Source organism: Salminus brasiliensis, chromosome 4 (genome assembly GCF_030463535.1).
Source record: "Salminus brasiliensis chromosome 4, fSalBra1.hap2, whole genome shotgun sequence".
Lineage (NCBI taxonomy): Eukaryota > Metazoa > Chordata > Actinopteri > Characiformes > Bryconidae > Salminus > Salminus brasiliensis.
The window spans coordinates 40,629,168-40,653,199 of NC_132881.1; the positions used below are offsets into that span (position 1 = coordinate 40,629,168).

A 24,032-nucleotide genomic window follows, 5' to 3' on the forward strand; every position below is an offset into this window, starting at 1 on the left:
ACAACAGTCTGTAATTATAGAACTATACAGGGCTCTTGTATAGTATGTGGAGCTGATCAAATGGACAATGAGTGTAGAAACCAGGAGGTGGTGTAGATCTATACACTGCTACATACTAATGCTAATATTACCAATGTGTTAACAGAGGTATATATGTCACATGATTATGAATGTTGCTGTTATTGGCATTGGTATCTACCTTTTAAAGATCTTAAGAACCTTCACTTGATGTAAAAGTTTTTCACCAATTTAAAAGGTTCTTCACATTTACACATCTCCATCACGTCTCTATAGAATGTATTGGTTTGCCTTGCCTTTAAAGCTGAGCTGAATGTGATGATTGTATGCTGTTGTTCAGGCATATCCATACAAAAAGAACCAGGTGTGGAAGGAGGCCAGAGTGGACATCCCCCCACTGCTTAGGGGACTGGCCTGGGCCACTTTACTGGGAGTTGAGGTGAGTGAAAACATAATCTGGAACCAAACCATTTAAATTTCAGCAGATATCCGATATCAACTATGTCAGGGGTTAGCAGTTCCTGGCCTGGGGAGGGCAGATTTCTGCAGTTGTGTGCTTTTCCTGGTATTGTACATCCTACCTGTTAATGGCCAGATTTGCCTATGTTGTATGATGAGTTTAGGACCAAGGCTCGCACTTACTGGCTTTTTACTTTTTGTAATGGTTTTAAATGGTTTATTATGTACAGTACACCGCTGCTGTCCGTTTTTGGCTGTTTTCAGTTTTCTCCATTGTTTGAACCTTGTAGCAGCTCTGTACACTGTGCAAATAATTCTGAATGGACCAATAGGAATAATCTTATTGGAATCCTATTGGAAATGCTCCAAATAATTTTGAATGGTTCAGCATTGAATGTAACGAAAAGTATAACATACAGAAGTTTTTCTGCTGCCATTTTGGAGATAAAAACATTTGAAAGGAATTTTTAAAAAAGTAATTCAGAGCATTTATGCTGGTCCATTCATCATTCAACTTTGATACAATGTAAAAAAAAAAACTAAAACAAAAAACATTTGCCTGATCCACAGTATGTAAAAAGGTTAAAAACTGTAAAAATGAAGATCAGTGATAGATGATGATATGCAAATATCTCACATAACTAAGCTGCAGCAGTAGTATTAGATTTTGTTTTTAATGGGTGTGTCTAAATGTTTCAACTTTAGTCATTTGCAGGCAGTATTATTTTAATCAGGTTTTCAAAGACCCGGCTTTAGCTGTTAACAAGTTGGCAGTACAGTATTTGTACATTATTCCTAATCTTCACTGCCTTTCTGCCCTCAATGACCTCTCCACATCCTCACCATCTGCCAGCTTCTCTTTTTCAGAGCAGTATTTATATAGAGTATTGATTGGTACTTTGCTGGAACAGCAGTGTTATAACCATCAAGGAGTATCGACAATCCCATTTCCATCTTCAGTAACCTCGGACCGTAATAGCTGAGTTTGTTGTCGTTCTTTCTTCCCCTTAGCTGGATGTTTCAGTGCAGAGGTTACAGTTTCAGCAATATTCGATTGGCTCTTAAAGGGAACTGAAAGCAGATAGAACTTTCTTTAGGCTGTGTCTTACAAATTTGCCAATTAAAATGACCGTCCAGGGTTTACAGTAGCCGATATCTTTTTAGAGGCAATTTCCAGGTTATTGACTTTTGCTTTTGGGTTATTTGTGCAATATGTTATCTCAAAGTACTGCATTAAAACATTTGAGCTTTCCATTTGCTGTGCTCACTTGCATTCTGCTATCTTCAATATCACAGTGAAGAACGACAACATAAAGCTGGAGTGCTAGGTGTGGAAATGGCAGCAATGGGTCATATGTCATCATCAAGGCAATATTGATCTTTAACTGGCAAAGCGTATTTGCCCAGCGACTGAAGCAGATGAGGTTTAGATGGAACTGAGTAAAATAAAATGAAAGATTGGAGCTTTCAGAATGTTTGCATGGGGCTCGATACCATGCACAGTCAGGCAGAAGGGAATTAGCTAGTAGCTGGCTCTGGTACAAAGTATCCTGTCTCTTTTGAGAGTAATGTTTATTGTGCAGTGATACCTGGCAGACTTAACATAGTACATTTAACTAAAGCAATGTTGATCTAAACCAGTTTGACGCTTGAATCTAAACAAGGCTCTAATTTCGAGTCAGGTTTATTTGTCATTTACTCCATGTCAGGACATGCATGCATTGAACTGCTTGTGGTGAGGCTCAGGTAATTAATCTACAGCAGGACGGCACTAATATGCAGAACTAAATAGGCAAAATATACAGAAATGTGAAGGTCCTATGTATGGATCTTATTCCATTGTACTTTGCAAAGTACACTATATGTCTAAATGTCTAAAACCTCTTCTAACAAATGAATTCAGCTGCTTTAAGTTGCACCCATTGCTGACACAGATGGGCAAATGCACACACACAGCTTGCCTAGTCACTGTAGAAGTATTGCCGGACCCTCTGGAGCAGAAAATGACATGAACCTTTTAGGCCTTTTAGAATGAGGTGGGGTGGTGATCATCCAACATCCTGACCTGACTAATGCTCTTGTCACTAAATTCAATCCAGTCCTCACAGTGATGCTTCATTTTCTTGTAGAAAACTTTTCCTGAATAGGAGAGATGCTTTCTAAATCCAATTGATTTTGATACTTTAGTCTATGTAGTGGGTAAAGTGAACCACCTAGATTATCTTCATCTACAGTGGTATCTGTCTAGTTGTGGCTATATTAGGCAGCAAGTGACCCGTTTATATTTGGCAGCAAGGTAAGGTTTGTGTTAAAAGCAAGAAAAATGGTCAAGCATGAGACTCTGAGAAGGGTCAGATTGTGAAGGCTAGACGACTGGGTCAGAACATCTCCAAAACATCAGGCAGGTCTTGTGGGTCCAGAAAGGACAAGCAGTCAACCAACGCCCCACATCACAACTTACAGTACTTAAAGGTTCTGGTAGTGCCAGATACCAATTGGAGTCTCGAACAGTCAGATTTTAGGCGGGTGGTGCTAATGTTGTGGCTGATCATACTGATCGCACTGTGCTTTTTCTTTTTCATTTCTAGTTTAGGTTTTATAGATACTGAATTTGCTTTAACTTTTCATTCTTGTTCTTGTAGGGGGACATTCAGGCAAAGTATGATGCCATCGACAAAGACACCCCCATCCCCACAGACAGACAGGTATCGCCACTGTGTTTGTTGTTGTTGTGCCTGTTGTGATTGTTAGTCTTTATCGGTCACTTAACTGATTGAAAGTAATCAGAGGTCTTGTATTATTCATAGGACTGTTTAATTATTTATAGGGCTTAGTGTGATTGTCCAGCTTCTCTCTAACGCTGCCGGACATTGAATATCTAATGCTGAATAAAGTGTAGTGTGCATTACTGTAGATTTAGCTTTGCTGAAATCGAAAGAGATGTGAACTTCATCTTTGCTTTAAAGCTTGTCGGATCTCATTAAAAAGTATTCACTGTTTTTCTTTTTTTCCCCCTCCCGTTCCTCTCTTTCTATCAGATCGAAGTGGACATCCCCCGCTGTCACCAGTATGACGAACTTCTGTCTTCACCCCAGGGCCATATAAAGTTCCGAAGGGTTCTGAAAGCCTGGGTGGTGTCCCATCCAGATCTGGTGTACTGGCAGGGTGAGAACCTAGTGCAGCACACCACTAGGGGGCTCTCTAGCTTCACACAGTGTTTCTACTGTAGGTTGATGGATATCTGCAGGATCTGCTGAGGCAAAGATTTTCATTAATAAATGAAGGACCACGGACCAGATCTTTTACCCTTTAAGACCTAAGCCAGGATGGGGAGCTTCAGTCCTGGAGGGCCAGATTCCTAAAGAGTTTTGTCCAGGACTCCAACGTGGGCGCTGGAGTCCTGGACACTGGCCTTCAGAAACCTACCACTGACCTTAGCCTGCATGTGGACACCTGGACATATATATTTTTTTACAAAATCAAGGGTATTAACAAGAGTTTATTCTGTGTAACTGTCCAAGGAATTGCTGTGAGGATTTGATTGCATTCAGTGGCTAAAGTGTTACTGAGGTCAGGATTGTGCACAATCACCACTCTACCTCACCTCCATCTCCCCAACTTTTTCCAAAAAAATAAGACAGAGCAACCAACCATCATTCCAGAGAACACAGTTCCACTGCTCCACAGATCAATGCTGGTGGGCTTTATACCACTCTAGTCCACATCTGGCATTAAGCATGGTGCCAGTGAGTTCATGTTTGGGGTCATCTTCTCCAGATTCTCCTTTTCTATGGGCTAGACAAGCTGTGTGTGTGCATTTGCACATCTGTGCACAGTTTGCACAATGGGTACAACTTAAAGTATCTCAATGCATTTATTAGAAGGGGTGTCCACAAACATTTGGTAATGTAGTATATTTCTGATGTATTTTGTTATTATAGATATTAGGTTTTTTTATTAGACTTGACCACTGGCCATTGTTCTGTCCCTATCATGACCTAGTGGATATGTAATGCAGACGATTTTGCGGGTCTAGTGGAATTTGATGTTAAGTTACAGACATTGTGATGTTCACAATGTGACGACACATTCATTCTGAAATTGGTAAGAACTGTTTTTGTTCTCTTTAAATTTAGAAGGATAAAAGGTTTTTTAATTGGTTTTCTGTTCAGGCTTGGATTCGCTTTGTGCTCCTTTTCTGTACCTGAACTTCAACAACGAAGGTAGGACTTTGTTTCTTATAAAAGGAGAACTTCAGAACAAATACATAGCTCCTAAATGCATGATTTTTAAATGCATTCAATTAATCTGGGATGTTTGTGCCCCTCTCTCTCTACAGCACTCGCGTACGCCTGCATGTCTGCCTTTATCCCCAAATACCTCTACAACTTCTTTTTGAAGGATAACTCTCACGTCATTCAAGGTGAGGCTTCTGTCTCTGCACGCTAAAACGCACGTACCTGCTGTACTCTAAAACGTTCATGAACTCTGCTAGCCTCAGGCCGTTTTGTGTCATTTTAACACTTGCCAGTCAAAAGGGAGAGACGGTGTACGTATCCCACAGTTGGTGTTGTTGTGCTGTTGTGTGTGGCTGTCGTCTCCTTCGAGACTCTTCTTGAAGAGCTTTCACTGTTTGGTTTCTTTTTTTTGTATGGCTGGCCTCGTTTATTCTCCCAGCTGTCTGGCTGCCTAATGTCCACAAAAGGTTTCCCATTCGTTTTTGTCTGCTGACCCTGTTTGTACCTGTTTATACGACCCTGTTAAAGGAAATATTGAGTCCACTGCAACAATGCCAATACCCCTCCCTCTCCTACTCCCCTGTTTCAGAGTACCTGACCGTCTTCTCTCAGATGATAGCCTTCCACGACCCAGAGCTCAGCAACCACCTGAATGAGATCGGCTTCATACCAGATGTAAGTGCTTTCTGATTTGATAAATGTTTTAAAGCAGAGCTCCCCCGCCCCCCAGTTGTGAGACAACTTTAATAAGGATCAAGTGCTTTCTGAAAGGATTCCATTCTGAAGTTATGTTGGGTTAGTCCTGCGTTTCATGGGCATTTGCACTGTGATGAATAGGCAGCCTCTATTTAGTAAGGCTGCAGAATATGGACAGACTACTGCTTTCTAATGGAATTGCTACATATATTTAAACTAGAGCTGTCAGGTCATTTAATTATTATAATAGACAAATGTAATTGTAATCACAATTAGCTTATATTTGACCCTATTCCGAAAAAACAGCCTATTTTGCTGTTACTATACATATACTTTAGTTATTACATGGTTATTAATCTGTGTATGTGCAGAGTCTGATCAAACTTACTGTGTAAAAAATATACAGTTTCCAGTGTTCATCACTGTTGTCTGGTAAGAACGACAGTGGCTGCATGTTCAAACCAAATGACTGGATACTCCATATAGTTGATGGTTCAGTTTCTTCGCTGTTGTAGCATTTGTAGCCTCTTGCACTTGCTCTCGTTCATACAGCTTGTGGATTCTTGTTGCAGTGGAGGCTCTCGAGGGGAACTGGAGCTCCACTTTGCTTGTCCTTCTGTTAGTTTGATACTGGTTAATTTATTCATAGATCTTGCACAAGCGCTGTCCAGCGTAGTCTGCTGAGGGTGCTGAAAGTATCACTTTACATTTATGCAGTTAAATGGACTTGCTTGAAACTTTGTACTTTACTGAGAAAAGTCCCTAATTCATTTTACCCTTTTTACTTCATTAAAATTTTGTTACTCCTTTTGTATATGCTCTTTTCTTTTAGTGTTGCTGTTCTTCACATTTCACACTTTGGAGCTTTGGAGCATTTTATTTATTTTATTACTTCCATCCAGTATCAGATTCTTCAAGGGTTCTTCAGTAAAGTGATGGCAATTTTAAGAACTATGATAACGCAAAGAACTGGGAATAGCAGGGATTGAGATTCGTCAGGCCAAACTATGTTTTTTCATTCTTCAACTGTCCTGTTTTGGTGAGCCTACGCCCACTGCAGCCTCAGCTTTCTGTTCCTGGCTTACAGTACTTCTACTTGTGTTGTTGCAACCCTTAAAAAGAGGTTCTTTAGGGAATGCAGTGGTTATATAAATATCCATAACAACTCAAAGAACCATCTAAATGGTCAAATGTTCTTCTCTACATTTGTAAAAATGTGAATGCCTCAGCAAAAATTGAGATTCATCAGGACAAGCCACATTTCTAGTCTTCATTTGTCCTGTTTTGGTGAGCCTGTGCCCACTGCAGCCTCAGCCTTCTGTTCCAAACTGTTCAACATTACCTCCACTTAAGTTGTTTCTAACCCTTATTACAGCAATATCAATATTGACTTATAAACAACAAATCATTCAGCCCCAGTGCTTATAAAGTTCACTCTTTCACACTAGGATGCATCAGATGCGTTGTGCACTCCAGTCATTGGCAGACATTGTCACTGATGCGGCTCTCATACACAGCTGACCCTGAGATTCTGAGATTTCAGCGCCAGCCAAGTTTTCCCTCAGCAAACATCAGTACGCTCACACACACTCCACTCACAAGCTGGTAATTCATTTCAAGTGTAATGAAGACTGGGCTCATCTCATTCTGGGACTCCCCCATGAGCTTTCTGTCTGTCTGGGTCTTTCGTTTTCTCTCGCAACCTTTTCTTCTTTTTTTTTTTTTTTCCTACTCCCTCGTTCTGCCCTTCCTTCTTCCTCTGAGTCCTTCCAAGGTTAAAGCTTCTGAGACTTTAGCAGCCCAGCCTGTCCTACACTGATGGATGTGTGACCTCTACAGGTTGCCCCCTCAGGAGACCGTAGACTTAGTAACCCCGCTGGTTCCCAAAACCCTCATTGGAGCAAAAATGGCATAGATCCATGACCTTGCAGCCTTGTCCGGGGTCTGTCAAATCCAAGGAGCCGGTGAAAGGCCCTTTAAAAGATGAAGGGAGGGAATTAACAATGAATGATTGCCTGAAGAGGGACATTGAGCTGATGTTCTTTTCGGTCCCTGAACAGCCGTCATTGTCCTCAGCACAATGCGACTACGAAGCCAGGCTGTACTATATGAGCATGTGTAATGTGCTGGCTCTGTTGGCAGTATGCTCTTTTTCCCTCACTTGCCATGAATCTCACATAGATTTCAATTGATTCTTCCTTTCATTGTAAGAGAACGTCACCTTGGAGACGTTTGCGCCGTTCTGCTCGGGTTGCTCATCCCACTAGACACACAAGACGTGGTTTCAAAAACAACTGAAGCTTTATTATCATTGTCTGGCTTGGATAATATTTGATATAGTCATGTTCAGTCGCCGTCTCATTCAGTCGTTTATAAAGCATGAATGCATTCCGTCTGATCTTTTGAGTTCAGTGTTGTTTCACAAAGCACTGGTCTTTTTTGGCTGTGCAAATGCTAATACTCCCTGGGAGATGAGCTGCTTTTATGTGGTCTCGCTAACATTGGCCTTTATATCAAACTGTGATGGCCAATATTAACTACATTTATTTTATTTATTTATTTTTTTAGTTTTAGAGCTTCACAATGAACTTCTATTAAATACATTGCATCAAGCTGAGGCTTTGGGAATATTTTAGAAGCCTTGCAAGAGGTCATGAATTTCAGTGTGTCTTTATGGCTTCAGTCCATCATTACTTTTGGCCCGGCCGGTCTCAACTTACTGTAGTTGTTAAACCTCAGTTTTTGTTACTGATGCAGTGGAATGAGTTGGAATGGCGTCTAGTCGTCCAAAATCAGTGCTTGGCCTCACTAATGCAGATCCTCACAGCAGTGTCTGAACCTCTAGTGTAAAGTCTTCCCACACTGGAAGACTTGGAGGTGTTTACTGCAGGAAAGCCTTCTGTGAGCCTTCTCCCATTCTACCAAATACCAAAGCGGTCATATTAGATTCAGACCTAGTAACTTTTGGTGCTGTGACCTGGTGCTTTATCATGCTGAAGCTAGCCATTAGAAGATAGAGAGTAAAGAGTAAATTGTGGCCATGAAGGGCTGCACATGGTCAGCACAAGACTCTCTCAGACTGACATTCAAGCCATGATTGATTGGTATTAACAGACCACAAGGTGTGCCAAGAAACTATCATTCACGTCATTGCACTACCTCCACCAGTCTTTACTCTAATGTCCCTTCAACTGCTTGGTCCTCATGTTATAAATAGTGTGTAAATAAATCATGTGACCCACATAGCAGCCCTTTGTGGTGCTTTATAACACTGCATAGAACAGCTCTATATCACTACATACAAAAATTCTGTGTACATAAATCCATGTACAAACGGTTAACCATCCCCATGAAAACCATGCAGTGCACCCAAATGGTTCTTTAAGTTATCAGTGCTGTATACAGAACCATTGCCTTTACTTTTGCACTAAAGTGAAAAATCATTTTCTTTAAGAGTGCAGCACTTCATTTAGTTTCTCTGTAAAGTGTCTCATTTCTTTCCGTTTTCTTGTAAAACCGAGAGGTCTCCATCTCCACCTGATGGATAAGTTTCTCCTCATTAATTTGATGTGTTTTGATGAACAGCAGATGGCTTTACTGCAGTGTTTGTTGAGGTGGAATCAGCGTGATACCGCACAACGCATCAACAATACAAACAGGACATTCATCAGAAACACTGACGCTCATTGAGAGATTTAGACTGCCTTGGTTGCTTGTTGTTAGGACAAGGTTTATGGTAACAGTGGATTTTCTAAATCACGTACTAACAGGCTTGATGCACACTTGTATGTCCTTCCAACTAATCATTGAAAGTCGATGGAAAAATTGTATTCCAAGTAATTCTGGAGCTTTTCTATTGGTCCATCCGTCATATATTTGGCATGATGTACTGCCGGATTCAAAATATGTAAAATGACATTGGAAATTTCATTTAATACATTTGGCAATACAAGCTTTTTGCATGACTGTGACAATGTATTAGCCAATATCAAATAAATTACCCATGTATCGTTATAGCTGAGGTTGTGTTTTCCTCCACCCTTGCTTAGTTGTAGAGCAAGGGGTGTTCAGCATGGCATTTGGAGTCAAGTCAAGTCACGTTTATTTATATAGAGCTTTTACCAGTCACAAAGCAGCTTTACAGTGATCTGGGTCCGAACCCCAAGTGAGCAAGCCCCAGTGATGACAGTGGCAAGAAAAACTCCCGCAGAGCAAAGGAAGACCAAGACTCACAAGAGTGCATCTTCTGATTGGTCTTCTTAATTCTGATTAGCTTCTTCATTTGAAATTGGCCATTGCGGGCTAATCCCATCAGGGTGAGCCTCGTTAATAAAGCCATGTGCTGCTGTGGGATGGAGCTGGGCCGTGCTGAGCTGCTTTGGCCAGACTATAAAGGCTGCAGCTCTCTCTCTCATTACTCCCAGCCCTTCTGAGCCTAGCCGAGAGGAAACGGCCAGCTTCAACAACCACCAATTAACTGCTGGGACTGAATCCACCCCTGCCCCTGCCTCCTCTGCTGAAACAGCTGGAGCAAGGATGGTGTAAAGGAAAGATGCTGAGGAAAGACGTGGACCTCCCATGTTATAAAAGGGTAGTATTTTATTACCCTTTATTTATGTGCTGCAGGGTCACTGAGCCATCATGCTGTGTTTTGGGGCAAGGGTGAATGTTTTGCCTGGATGAACACAGAATTATAATCTTCATGTTCTGCATTATTATTTCTTGTATTTTAAATGATGACATACTGATGACAATAGGGAGAATAGTGTTTCTGTCATTGCAACTCTGAGCTTCTACTGGAACGCTGGTACTGCACTTTGTGACTCTGGTGAAGCAGCAGGAGAGCTCTAGCGATGGCGATGCAGAACCCAGTACATATTCATGTATGACCCTATAATAACACTCTGCTGCGTGAGTCCACATACTTCTTTCACTTTAGATGCAAATCCTGTATCAACTCAGCTTATTAAGAAATAAGCTCAGTGCATGATTTGTATTTACTGCAGTTCAAATGAATTATACTCACCAACTGTAGAGGGAGCCCTACCAATTCTTACATAAAACTGCTTTAAGTTCACATATAACATTTTGTGTTTTTTATAGTAATGTATTATCATTTTTCTACACTTTAGTTTTTAAGACAGGCTTACTTAAACAGTGCGGATCTGTCAGTCAGACTGACCACACACTTGCTCGTTTAATATCCATGTACTCGTTTATGTAATTTTAAAGATATAAACATGAAAAGTTAGCTGTGTGATTATCTTGCAGCATTAAATGCATATTCCACCTTAAAATAGCGCTACATTTACGTGCAGAAGCCCCGTCTTCCGCACCATTTAAGCTAGGGTGGAATATTATGTCTTTAAAAACTATATTCTCAAGCATTTTCTATCAACGCTTCCCTAGTCCGATCCATTGAATACACGAGCCACAGTCATGAGGTATAAGATAACTGCTGTATTAATAAAAATGATTAATAAATCGTTTGCAAAATTACTGCCTGCTGATTTCCCACACCGCTCTACACATCTGAACTCCCCACCCTCCGCTCATGCCAAAAGAACTCACTCTGCGGACCGTCACAGACAGCCGTGACGTGTGGAATGACGCCGCTTATTGTGCTGCGGTTAAAGTGTTTCCAGCTATTTAACATGGCCTCCATCATGCAGCTATGCAACATTTAATTATGAATTATTATTTATTTATGCTTTTTTTTATTTATAAACTAAAGTAAGTCTATATATTATATCATAACCACGTCAGTTTGTCTATACAAAACAAATGTATGATCTGGATGCATTTTGAGTGGGTTGAGATACGATTTCGAGCCTGTATTTACAAAAAAATTTACAAAATATGGAAAGTGGTTCTGTTTCCTGTGACAGCAGCGCTTTAATTGTGTGGCAGAAGGGGGCGACGCCAGTGTGCAGTGGAAGAAGCTTGAATGTGTAGCCTTTCATTTCTGGGTTAATATCTTTGGTACCCAGCCTGGATTCCGGTCCCTAGCTACAGAGCCTTAATTGACTGCCACTCTGACTGATGAAGCCCTTAGAAACTGCCTTTTCCAAACACCAGAATTTGCATGTACAACTTGTTTCAGTTTGCAGCTGCTTGCATGCATTTATTTGCACCTTCTGATGTTATATTTAGAGTTGAAGCATTTCTACACCTAATCAAATTCTTCATTTGTTTCTGCAGCTTTACGCCATTCCTTGGTTCCTCACCATGTTCACTCGTAAGTATGCTTGTCCATGCCCTCAGCACTACAAGTCTCAAATAGTAATGAGTTGCTTTTGTTTATGGCCTCTTATTCATATTAGAATGAAAGTCAGGCGAAATACAATTTCTATTAAAATGCATAACTTTAACTCTCAGATTTGAGCTGTTGAAATATTTAGAACGCAAATATGGAGCTCAGTTATCTAGTTATGAGCTACAAAACTTCGTTTCTATGTTTGATAGTTATGATTTTTTAATGCCTCCTCTGTGTTTATAATTCTGGGAACCAAACTAAGCCTATTAAGTCGTTTTTGTCTATATGGAAAGTAAAGTTGTAGAAAGCTAAGAAAGCTCTTAGGACTTTTGAAAAGCTGCTCTGGTAATCGGAACGTCTTGCTTTATCCCCCCATTCATTTGATGTGTGAAATGTTGCTTGATATGTTTGATGAAAAGAGGATAACTAGGTCCATATCTTGTCTCTGCGTGTTGCAGTCGGCAGTAATAAGATGTTGTGAGATCTTTTTTTGTATGAAGTGCTTCTGAGAATGTGTATTTCCAAAACAATCCTCGCTAATGGGCCATTATGACCAATTGTTTCATCAGGCGTAGTTTCCATTATGCTGAAAATTGTTAAATAGCAATTTACACCCATGACCATGTAGTGTGAAAAAAATCTATTTCAGGCCCTCATTGATTTTTGAAATGTCTCATTCAGTGAGAAAAAATGTCGTCTAATCTCTTTCGATTGGGTTCTGTGACCAGCCTCTATTGGATGTCTCAGTGAAATTGTGGAATAACACCCTCCTTACATTGCATTTCGTGAGGGGAATGAGAAAAGTGCCAGCTTATTACTCTCCCTTCTAGGCCTCATGGTGTGAAACGTCACCCTCTGACCCCTGCTTTCCACTCTGTGTGGGGCCGAATGCCCCCGAGACTCCCCTGACTGATCCGGCTCTGCAGTCCAGTGAAACAGCTCTCAGCTTACTTTATAGACTTCAGCTTTCCCTTTTCATTTACAGACCCATGGGTTTTCAGCAACAGCCCATGAAGTTTAGCTTTAACGTCAGACCCACACAAACACACCCCACTGCGTTGCTCTCCTTTCCTGGACCATGAACCTTGAAAAGCACCTGGACGTCTTGCTGTGGAATGGAAGTGTAATTACTTTCTATTAGAGTCAGGCAAATGGACACAGTTGCACCCTCACCTAAATGTAATCAGTCAGCCCAGACGTGTGTATCCATCAGCTACTGTGTTCTGTTTGGCACTAATTCCTGAAGATGATGTTACACACTTCCGCTGCACAGTGTAAACCTGTAGTCTCCATCAAAGTGCATGCTGCATACGAAAACAGGATTCAAACATTTATTAGCTGACTTTAGAGCAGTTTTGACAGGCCTAACCTGCAGCTACACACGGCTGTAGCGCTAACCGTGCAGAGACGGACTGGCGGAGTGGTCAGCGGCCTCTATAAGGAAAGCTGAAGTTGCTCTCCCAGTTCATCCCCAAACTCCATAGCAACACAGAGTTCTGGTAGGCTGGACATAAGGCCAAACACACTCCTACTACATCATCATTGGGGGAGGGGGGGCCTTCCCTGTTGTCCTTTATAGATAACCAACTTATTTACGTCATCCAAGTGTGTGTGTGTGTTTTTTTTTTTTTTTGGCATATTTTACAGTGCTGCAGGATCTGAGTTTACATGGGTGACACGAAGGCTACATTTTCTGTTTTCCCTACAGATGTGTTTCCCCTGCATAAAATCTTTCACCTTTGGGACACTCTGTTGTTGGGGAACTCCTCTTTTCCTTTCTGTATTGGAGTGGCTATTCTGCAGCAACTGCGCGACAGGCTTCTTGCCAATGGCTTCAATGAGTGCATTCTGCTCTTCTCTGACCTGCCAGGTAAAATACTTTTTTTATATTCCGCTGAAAGACACCTATTAAAAACACTCAGTCGGCTTTTTGGCTCTGTCAGTGATGCAGTAGCTCTCTGCAAGTGTGTTTTCAAAAGCCTTGCCAAAGGTGTGACAGAATGCTTCCCAGCTAGTGAATCTGTAAGTACTTTGCTGATGGTGATGCTTTAACTGAGGGTGTAAATCTCTGAGCTTGCGATGTAATTGCATTGCAAATTTTTTAATAAACAATTCACTGCATCGTAAAATATCAAATTACACTGACAACTCAACTTTATTATAAGGAATTATATTTAAGAATTATATTTAGGATTTATATTTTAAGTGCCCCGAATGTGGTCTGATCATTATCTAAGTCACAATTACAGACAAACACAATCTAGCTAAATTAATAACATACACTTTGGCACACAGTACTGTTTATGTTTTTGTTGAGCACTTTGAGGAAACATGTACAGTGCAGGCTAGAAAAAGTAAGTGAACCCTTGAATTGAATAACCTGTAGATCCCCTTTAACAGAAATCACCTCCCCCAATCATTTCCATTCCCAAATAAGATTTGCACAACATTGAGGAGAATTTGTGGATCATTTCTCCCTGCAAATGTGTTCTAATTGCATCAACCAACATACGTTCCAAAATCAATGCAGTTGACAATCTGACTGACTGTTTTAACACTGATGAATCAATGCATTTTTAGAGCCATTTGTACACACAAGTACACTCTGATACTTTACAGATGCCATTTTACAGACTATCCACTACAACCACATTTTAGCATGTCATAATGTGGCTTGGCCCAGTTTTACAGCACTGCAAAAAAGTCAAAGTCAGGCCAACTTAAAATGACACAGTAACTGATTACACAGGCTTTTGTTTTTAGTTAACTCAACTTGGTTTAGTCAAAAATCCGCCTAACTCACATTTTTCACATTGTTCTGTATTTCAATACATGTGGAGTTGAGCCCCAAATAGGGCTGGGCGATATGGTAAAAATATTATATCACAATATTATAAGTCATTTTCTCTGTACACTATATTAATCGTGATACACAACTCAGACCAAATCCATCAATAGCACCAGATTCTTATAATATATAAATATATATAAATATATATATATATACAGTGAGTCCAAGAAGTATTTGATCCCTTGCTGATTTTCTTTGTTTGCCCACTAATAAAGACACTATCCTTCTGCACTTTTAATGGTAGATATATTCTAACATGGAGAGACAGAATATCAAGACAAAAATCCAGAATATAATTTTAAAGAATATATTTTAATTAATTTGTATTTCAATGAGGAAAATAAGTATTTGATCCCTCTTGCCAAACACACTCAATACTTAGTGGCAAAGCCTTTGTTTGCAAGCACAGCGGTGAGACGTTTGTTGTAGTTAACCACAAGTTTAGCACACACACCAGGGGGAATTTTGGCCCACTCTTCTTTGCAGATCCTCTCTAAATCATGAAGGTTGGTGGGCTGTCGCTTGGCAACTCTGACCTTCAGCTCCCTCCATAGATTTTCGATCGGATTGAGGTCTGGCGACTGGCTGGGCCACTCCATGACCTTAATGTGATTTTTCTTGAGCCAATCCTTTGTTGCCTTTGCTGTATGTTTAGGGTCGTTATCATGTTGGAAGACCCAACCACGGCCCATTTTCAGATCCCTGGCAGAGGGGAGGAGGTTGTCCCTCAGGATTGTGCGGTACATGGCTCCATCCATCTTCCCAGTGATGCGGTGAAGTAGCCCTGTACCCTTGGCAGAGAAACACCCCCAAAACATTATGCTTCCACCTCCATGCTTGACGGTGGGCACAGTGTTCTTGGGGTCATAGGCAGCATTTTTCTTCCTCCACACATGGCGGGTGGAGTTGAGGCCAAAAAGTTCAATTTTGGTCTCGTCTGACCACAAAACCTTCTCCCAATAACTTGGTTCATCTTTCAAATGATCATTGGCATACTTGAGGCGCGCCTCCACATGTGCTCTCTTCAGCAGGGGTACCTTTCGGGCACTGCAGGATGTGAATCCATTGTTGCGCAAAGTGTTGCCAATTGTTTCCTTGCAAACTGTGGTCCCAGTTGCCTTCAGGTCATTTGCTAACTCCTGCCGAGTGGTTGCAGGACGATTTCTGACTGTTCTCAGCATCATTGCCACCCCACGAGGCGAAATCTTCTTTGGAGCACCGGGCCGAGGTCTGTTGATTGTCATGTTATACTCTTTAAACTTTCTGATAATTGCACCAATAGTTGTTACTTTCACATCCAACACCTTACTAATCTTTTTGTAGCCCATTCCAGCTTTGTGAAGGTCAACAATTCTGACTCTGAGGTCCTGTGACAGCTCTTTGGTTTTACCCATGTTGGAGACTTGAAATCTGTGTGATCTGTCTGATTCTGTGGACAGGTGTTTTTCACACAAGTGATTAGTGAGAACAGGTGGCTTCAGGTCAGGTAACAAGTTGATTGGGAGTGTCTAACTGGTCTGTAAAAGCCAGAACTGCTAATGAATACTAAGGGATCAAATACTTATTTCACTCCATGAAATACAAATCAATTAATATATATTCCTTAGATTTATTTTCTGGATTTTCTTTTTAATATTCTGTCTCTCCATGTAAGAATACATCTACCATTAAAAGTATAGAATGATCATGTCTTTATTAGTGGGCCAACGAAGAAAATCAGCAAGGGATCAAATACTTCTTGGACTCACTGTATATATATATATATATATATATATATATATATATATATATATATATATTTTTTTTTTTTTATATTGTTGTTTTTTTCAATAAGACATAGAATAAACAAACACAATGACACACCACAATGAGACTGAGAGAAAAAAAAATAATTAGTATTTAAATAAATAAGAATACATTAAATGAGAGTGAGATTTAAAAAAAAAACTACTATTCAAATACTCTCCCATACTTAATACAGTTATTTATTTTCAATACCTGCTGCATTGCACCCAATTAAAAGAGACTAATGACACTGTTCGTAATATAAAATGCAGTTAATCAGTGCCCTTTAAACACTGGCGATACCCTCAATATGCTTAGACAAGCATATTGTTCACCACAATATCAAAATGTATAATTTATATTCATAGATATATTATGATTTATAACTTTGTAAGATTGTTTGCCTGTGTCTCTCCCTTTTCACGATGGAGCGCTGAGCCCTTGCTGGGATTTGAGCGTACAGTCTCGTTACACTTGATAAGCCGGCAGTTAGACTGCTGTGCCACTCGATAGCTGTGAAATGACACTATGTTAAAGCGCAGTGCTGAATAAACCTTTCTGTTCTTTCTTAGCTAGAGATGTGTACATGATCTTACAGCTCTAAAGTGGTACAACTGCCTAAACTGCCTACTTGCCTTCATGTTCGGGGGTCTGAGCATAGGAAGGCCTCCCCCCTATAATTCTTCTAACCTACTGGTTGGAATAAACTGTAAACAAATTGAGGACAAGGAAAACAGACTAAACATCTTACACAACATTTAATCAATTTCAACTACAGCTTGTTTACTAATGAGGCTAATGTTCATCAGCTACTTTATCATTTAAAGTTGGACTGCCTTTTTACAGTGTGTGACACAATAGTTCATATGTATGTGCTATCTGTACTATATGTACATAGCACAGGCATGTTCAGAAGATTTCCTAAGCTGTAAGCCATGCACTAGATAGAAATTGTCTTTGTCCAGCTGCAGGCTAGTGATTAAAAGCTGACACAACTCCGAAATAGACATGTGGGCACAAACATATGTTTTGATCAAGTACTGCTGGAGCTTCTGCAATATGAGGGGGCAGATTGTCCATTATTACTTGTTTGTAATGGTTATTACTAAGGGAGTGAAGGATCTTTGTGTGTGTGTGAGAAGGCAATTTTTCTTCACAAGAGGCCTCAGAGCTGGTGTGTGGATGGCAACAGTGGCTTGAGTTGTGATGGGGATGTAATTCAAAGTGAAGGAGAGTGGCCATCCTGCTGACTGATTGTGTGCAGGGTTCTGATTGCTGTGGCTGGGTGGTGCTGCTCATTCTGCTCGCTTGGCCAGTGATCCCCACTAGCTTTATTTAGGTTTTATTGGGATATAAGATTTTACTGGGATGTGAAAGGCTTAGATTTGCATTTGTGGCATTTGGCAGACAGATAAAGCCATGATACAGAGGTAGTCGCATGTAATATGAGCAGTCAGTGAAGAGCGACGTTATTGGTGGAGAATTGAACCTCAGTCTGCCACCTAGAGAGCAGTACTGTTATCCGGTACGCTTTACAAGCCTATACCACATAATAGATATTAATTAATAGATATAATAATAGATATATAATAGATATAATTGATAATAGTAATATCTATTTCTCTGGTTCCTTACATGCAGTTCGAGGTGCTTCAGTGTGAAAATAGACCATAATCATGAATAGAAAATCTTCACCAGAATTTGATTATGGTACACATACTCAGAGCTAGAGCTGGGCAATATGACATTATTTTATTGTATTGTGATAAATGTTGTTATCGTGATACAGAATATACTTTCGAAGCATATCGAGGATATTGTCAGTGCTTAACGAACACTGATCAATATTTCATGGCAATGATCAAAAGCCGGTCCGCACCGAGAGCCCTTCCAGCTTCAAGTACGGCCTGGCTTGACCCGCCATCCCTGAAAATCCACGAAAGACAAGCGCCCAGGCCTTTTCTGTCCTGCCACCAAAGTGGTGGAACGAACATCCCCTGGGTGTCCGAACGGCAGAGTCACACGCTTTCTTTAAACCCAGACTGAAGACCCACCTCTTCAGAGAGTACTTGGGTGAATAGTAGAGTACTATGGTCTCCATATTGACTTGTGTTTAGTAATGTCTATAGTCTATAGTCTTAGTCTATATTTAAATTAGCTGAGATTATTCTTGAGTAAATAGCGAGGAACTTTTGTAAGCCGCTCTGGATAAGAGTGTCTGCTGAATGCCGTAAATGTAGTATTTTTACCATATCACCCAGCCCTCATCAAGACCAACTTCAAACCAAAAAAACATTTTGACCTTATTTAAATCTGGTTGTAGTTTTTGTTTATGATGAATGCTCCAGAAGGACTTTGAAAAAAACTAAACATCAAAATGAACTTAACTTTCTTGAGAGGGAGACATTTCATAGTTCTTTAATGTGTAATGAATTTGAATGAATAATTAATTTCTGTAGCATTTTCTGTTCAAATAATCAGCTTTTAAATCATGATGATGCTCTTCTGACTGTAACAGGGAGAGTAGTGCCTCTGGCATAGGTACTTAAGGCTTCATGCCAAAAACTGCACATTATTGCTTTGGCAACTTGGGCAGGACCATGCAGGCGAGAACTGCTGCATAGCCCGAGTCTTGCTCATGTAAAATCCGGTAAACTTACTCTCCCGCGTTGGTCCAAATGCTTCTTTCATTTCAGATGCCGGTTCTGTATCTGCTCATATTGTTAAGTAATAGCTCAAATCGCAAATTCCACTTCCCATCTGGTAGAGCCAGAAATGCCAATTCTCGCATAATGCTTCTTTAAATGTGGTACATTTTGCATCATTTAGAACCTTTTATATGGACCTGGTTGAATGTCTCTTACTGGTACTCTGATGGATTGATTGTCTACAGTTATTGAAATGAATGCGATTAAGTGCCTCAAATTAGCATTTTCAGGAGAAAATGGAACATCTGCTTGTCTTTGCACATGATTCTTGGCGACCGTAGACAATAAACAACACATTTGTAAAATATCAGATTTTTTTAATTATCAAAACTATACCCACATTGTTTGGGTGTAGAAACCATGACTGTTATGATGTAGTGCACCATATAGGATTTAGGGAGCCATTTGAGGCACGTCTCACAGAAGGGATACATGATGAAATATTCAGTTATATTTTCGGAAAAGTGAAAAGAGAACAGACAGTTTCATTAAACTTTATGAGCACTCTTGAGCAAAGATCTGATGTCTGTAACTCAGTTTGAACTGCCTTTGAGGTGCTTGCACTATAGACACTTTCATGACACAAAAGCCATGCAATCGGTGGCAGTCTAGCAAAACTAGGCTTGCCTAGGATTGTCTTGCTGAAAATACATGAAAAGCTTAAATGCAACTGGTTGCATAGTAGTGGAATATAGACCTTTGAACATGTTGTACCCAGTCTTTTTTTATTTATACACATGAATATTGCCTGGACATTTGATTTTGACCAACAAAGTAGTGTATAATTTGTATTATTCAAATTAATTATAATCTGCACTGATATTCCAAGATTAATGCTCTTACACTGCTTTATTCATCACTATGCATTGATTCATATTAAACCCCCCTAATACTGAAAGTCATAAAAAGACAACCTAATAGAAAGCTGAGGTTTTGGGCTGTCAGCAGATGGTGTCTGATGGATCTTGGAAAAACACTCCTGATCTTAAAAGCCTACTAAAATAAAAGCTGCTTTATTTTTTACTCCAGGAACATCCAGCAAGGCAGTGTTTGTGACCTTAAGACCTTAGCATGTCATCGAACTTTAAGGCATTAAATCGGCTCAGTTCTGTCTATGGCTTGAAAGAGACTGCCTCAGTCCCCCTGATATTTAGAAGGCCAAACCGACCATCATCTGTCTATCAGCGAGTGGGTGCGGCTTTTCCACCACTCAACTCTGGTGCCCGAGGAACTCTCCTCAGTCTAAGGGTCAGCTTGTCTACATAATTAAAATATAAGCTCAGGGTCTGCTCTTCCTCACGGGGGTCCACCAGGGCTATTCTGTCTGTGTATTTGATAGGCCAGTTCATTGCTGCTGCTTGTTGCTCCCTGGTACGCATGAAGAAGGAGGGGCACAGCCTCAGGACACCTCTGAGGAACTGATGTCTTCTTTACGAGAGCTGAAAGGTTTCAAGAATGTAAGGAAGAAATGTGTGAATGGGGGCTAGGGCTGCTATTGTGTTTTAGGTTTGTAGACCAGAGGCTGAATTTACAAAAGCTTTCCATAAAAGAATGATAAATTATCTTGAGAAAAAAGGTTTAGGCATTTTTTAATTTGCGCAGCCTCAAATGTTGGTAACCGATAATGTGCTCAAGTGCTCGAGCTGAGTCACTGTGTTTATTTCCCATTTACAGAACCATGGCTGAGTAGGAACACCACACTTTTTTTCAGCACACAAACAGGCCAGAAAGTTATTGAATTGAAATTGTCTACAGTGCCTTTAGCTGTTTTGAGGTAATTAAAAAAAAACGTATGTAGCCTACTCTAAACAAACATTTCTTGATATGATAATTGCTAGTTGGCATTAATATAAAAAAACATATATTTTATTGAGTATTTGTGTATTTAATGTGTTATATGTTGTTGTTGTGCTATAAAAGAACAAGTAAGGGGGTTGTAGGACATCCACATGTTGGATGTTGGAGATGTTCAAATGTTTGTGGACACCTCTTCTAATGAATGCATTCAGCTTCTTAAAGTTGCACACACTGCTGGCACAGATGTGCAAATGCACACTTACAGATTGTCTAGACTCTGTAGAGAAGTATTCCCTATAGAATAGGACTCTCTGGAGCAGATAAACATGGACCTGTTCACACTATGCCTAATACCAGGCATGGGCATTGAGCCGTGGAGCTGTGGCACTGTGTTCTCTGGAATGATGGATGGTGCTTCATTCAATATTTTTGGGATGAGTTTGGGAGTTATGGGTGAAATGGGGTGGTCATCATCCCACATCCTGACCTCACTAACGCTCTTGTAATGCTGAGTGCAATCAAATCCCCACCGCAATGTCTCTGAATCTATTAGATAGCCTTCCCTGGGCAGTAGAGACTCAACAAACTCAAACTCTTACTCAAGCAAAAGCAGGATAAACTTTTTTTAATAGCCTTGATTTAGGAAGAAACAATGAATAAGCAGATGTCAGCAAAGGTCAGCCTTTCTAGACCGGACTAATAGAATGGCTACAGTGTCAGACGTTTTCAATGATGGTTGTGTGAGGGTGTGTGGTACAACACACATTTTGGCGCCCCCTGCTGCGTCAGTCGGTGTACTCATGCTAACTGCTATTGACTATCGGAAGCACCTACAGTGGACACATGAGTGTCGGTACTAGATCTTGGAGCAATGGAAGGTCACCTTGTCAGAATCCTGTGTCCAACATACAGTGCTCATGCACCTACAGTGGACACATGAGTGTCGGTACTAGATCTTGGAGTAATGGAAGGTCACCTTGTCAGAATCCTGTGTCCAACATACAGTACTCATGCTAACTGCTATTGACTATCGGAAGCACCTACAGTGGACACATGAGTGTCGGTACTAGATCTTGGAGCAATGGAAGGTCACCTTGTCAGAATCCTGTGTTACAACATACAGTGCGGTGCCCCCTGTCAGAAGCACCTACAATGGGCACATGAGTGTCGGAACTGGACCTTGAAGCAGTAGAAGAAGGACCTCTGCTCAGATGAGTCCTTTTTAATAATGGCTATGTAAGTAATGTGTTGCAACACATGACGTGGTGCCCCTGCTGCATAAGGGACAGTATAGCTGCAACCCAGCCAGAGTGCCCATGCTAACTCCTGTCAACCATGTGTCAAATCACACAAGTGTCGGAAATGGAAGGAGGTCATCTGCTTTGACGAGTCCTGTATTTTTGTACATCACTGCTAGCTTACCTGTGGGTCTCCAGCTTAACACTAGAGCACTAGAATAATAGAACACAAGACGTTAGTAGGAACAGGAGAACTTGCTAACATTTTGGTGTCGCAAGTTCTAAAGCTGTTTTGGTGGAAATTAGGCCAACTGCATATTAGTCATAATGTTTTGGCTCATCGTGGTACCTGTGTGTATATGTTTATTCTGTATTTTATCAAATAGTGATCGGAAGTCCTTTTTGTTTACATTATTGCCACTATGTGTGAGTGCCTGCTTAGCCATGCACCTCTATTCCATACCTCTCATACTCTAGGTTGCAGCCATGAAGTTATTTTCCTATTGTGACGGCACGCAATCCAGCTGCAACCGTCCGTGACGGCCCCAGCAGCCGTTACAAAACAGCCTCTGTGAAGGGATGAGCGGTGCAGTAGCTTTCTTCCTGATGTCCTTAAAGCTGACTGTCAGACTCTCTCTCAGCATCTGAGCGTTTGATCCCTCTGAAGAAGCTGAAGCTCTGCGCTGGTGCGGGCTTCGGGCCGCATGGCAGTGAGCACAGCCTGTGAGACTGTGAGTGACGGGACTGAAGGCGGCGTCTTCAGCGCACGCTGAGAGCGGCAGCTGGCAGTGTCATGGGCAGGCGAGTGGTAGCTGGCTGGAGGTCCGCCAGACCCAGCCAAACACCCCACCCCCTCCGTGATTCACACAGGTGGCTGTCAGCACGGTGTATTAGCATGCAGTTAGAGCCACGACTGAAGAGATGGATGATGATTGAGCCTAATGCGGGGGAATTAACTGGGAGAATGCAGGACTGTAGGGCAGCTCTGACGGAGTGTATGCTTGGGGAGAAGAGGGGAAAAGACGACATTGTGTTGCTGTGGCAGTTCAAGCGGGAGCTTTCAGCGCTGAGGCATAAGCCTAAACATAGCTGTAAATACGCTTTTATAAGGGTGTCATCTTGATTGCTAATTCTACGTTAATATATCTTCTCTAGAATTCAAACAAAGTGAAGGAGTAGATCATCACGACTGCAGTGCCTGATCAGAACTGTGACCACTCGGTGAGCTGCAGCCATATAAACAAATTCATAAGATCCACCACATTACACAAACATCATTGCTTGCTAAATTGCTAAATTAGATGCCACACTTAAATGGTGCTACAGGGAACTAGGGGATGCCATCAGCCCAGTCCAACGAAAAAAATGCCTTTGCATTTCATTAGTTATGCTGTGGAATGATTGGAACGACCCGCCGCCAGGGTATATAACACTTTATTTATATGAGATTACTTGTCACATTTTAATTATGTAGATTCAAAGTGACATTTCTGTCAGTGTATTAGCATTGTATTAGCTGCCACGCACCATCAGTGTTCCCCTCATTTTTAAAATATCTGCTACACCTCTGCGGCTACCATCATAACTGATGTTCTGACTCTGCGTTCACACCAGCAGCAAAAAGACAAGACAAAGAAACCTATAGTCATTCGTTTTCACCGAAAGCCAGCAATTTAAGGTGAACATTAGCAATGCAAAGTAGGAGTAGATGTCATGACTAGGAATGTCCCGATCCAATCCAGTGGTTTGGGAAAGGGGCCGAGCCAGGTTTTTTTTAATGGATTATGTATCGGCTATTTTAATCCTAATCCAGTACCAGGTATTTCTTTCAACCATAGTGTTCAGAGCATGGTGGTGGCAGCAGTGTGGATGCTCTCCTCAGTTTGAATCGCCAATTACCCAACCCAAGGTGAGGACCGAAACCCGGCCCTGATGCAGCGGCTAGCAGACGCTAGTGTTGCCTAGCATTGCACTGGAGTGATGTTG

At 41.0% G+C, this 24,032-nt stretch overlaps 1 protein-coding gene across 2 annotated transcripts in view; it reads left to right on the forward strand.

Moving 5' to 3' along the window:
• Nucleotides 1-24,032, forward strand: part of tbck (TBC1 domain containing kinase) — a 76,166-nt gene that overhangs the window by 15,345 nt on the left and 36,789 nt on the right. For both annotated transcript variants that reach the window (XM_072677089.1, XM_072677088.1), the window contains exons 15-22: nucleotides 359-457; nucleotides 3,120-3,182; nucleotides 3,516-3,642; nucleotides 4,650-4,700; nucleotides 4,817-4,900; nucleotides 5,305-5,390; nucleotides 11,613-11,649; nucleotides 13,376-13,537. In XM_072677089.1, the coding sequence (XP_072533190.1) occupies nucleotides 359-457; nucleotides 3,120-3,182; nucleotides 3,516-3,642; nucleotides 4,650-4,700; nucleotides 4,817-4,900; nucleotides 5,305-5,390; nucleotides 11,613-11,649; nucleotides 13,376-13,537 (709 nt within the window). The remainder of the gene's footprint in view (nucleotides 1-358; nucleotides 458-3,119; nucleotides 3,183-3,515; nucleotides 3,643-4,649; nucleotides 4,701-4,816; nucleotides 4,901-5,304; nucleotides 5,391-11,612; nucleotides 11,650-13,375; nucleotides 13,538-24,032) is intronic.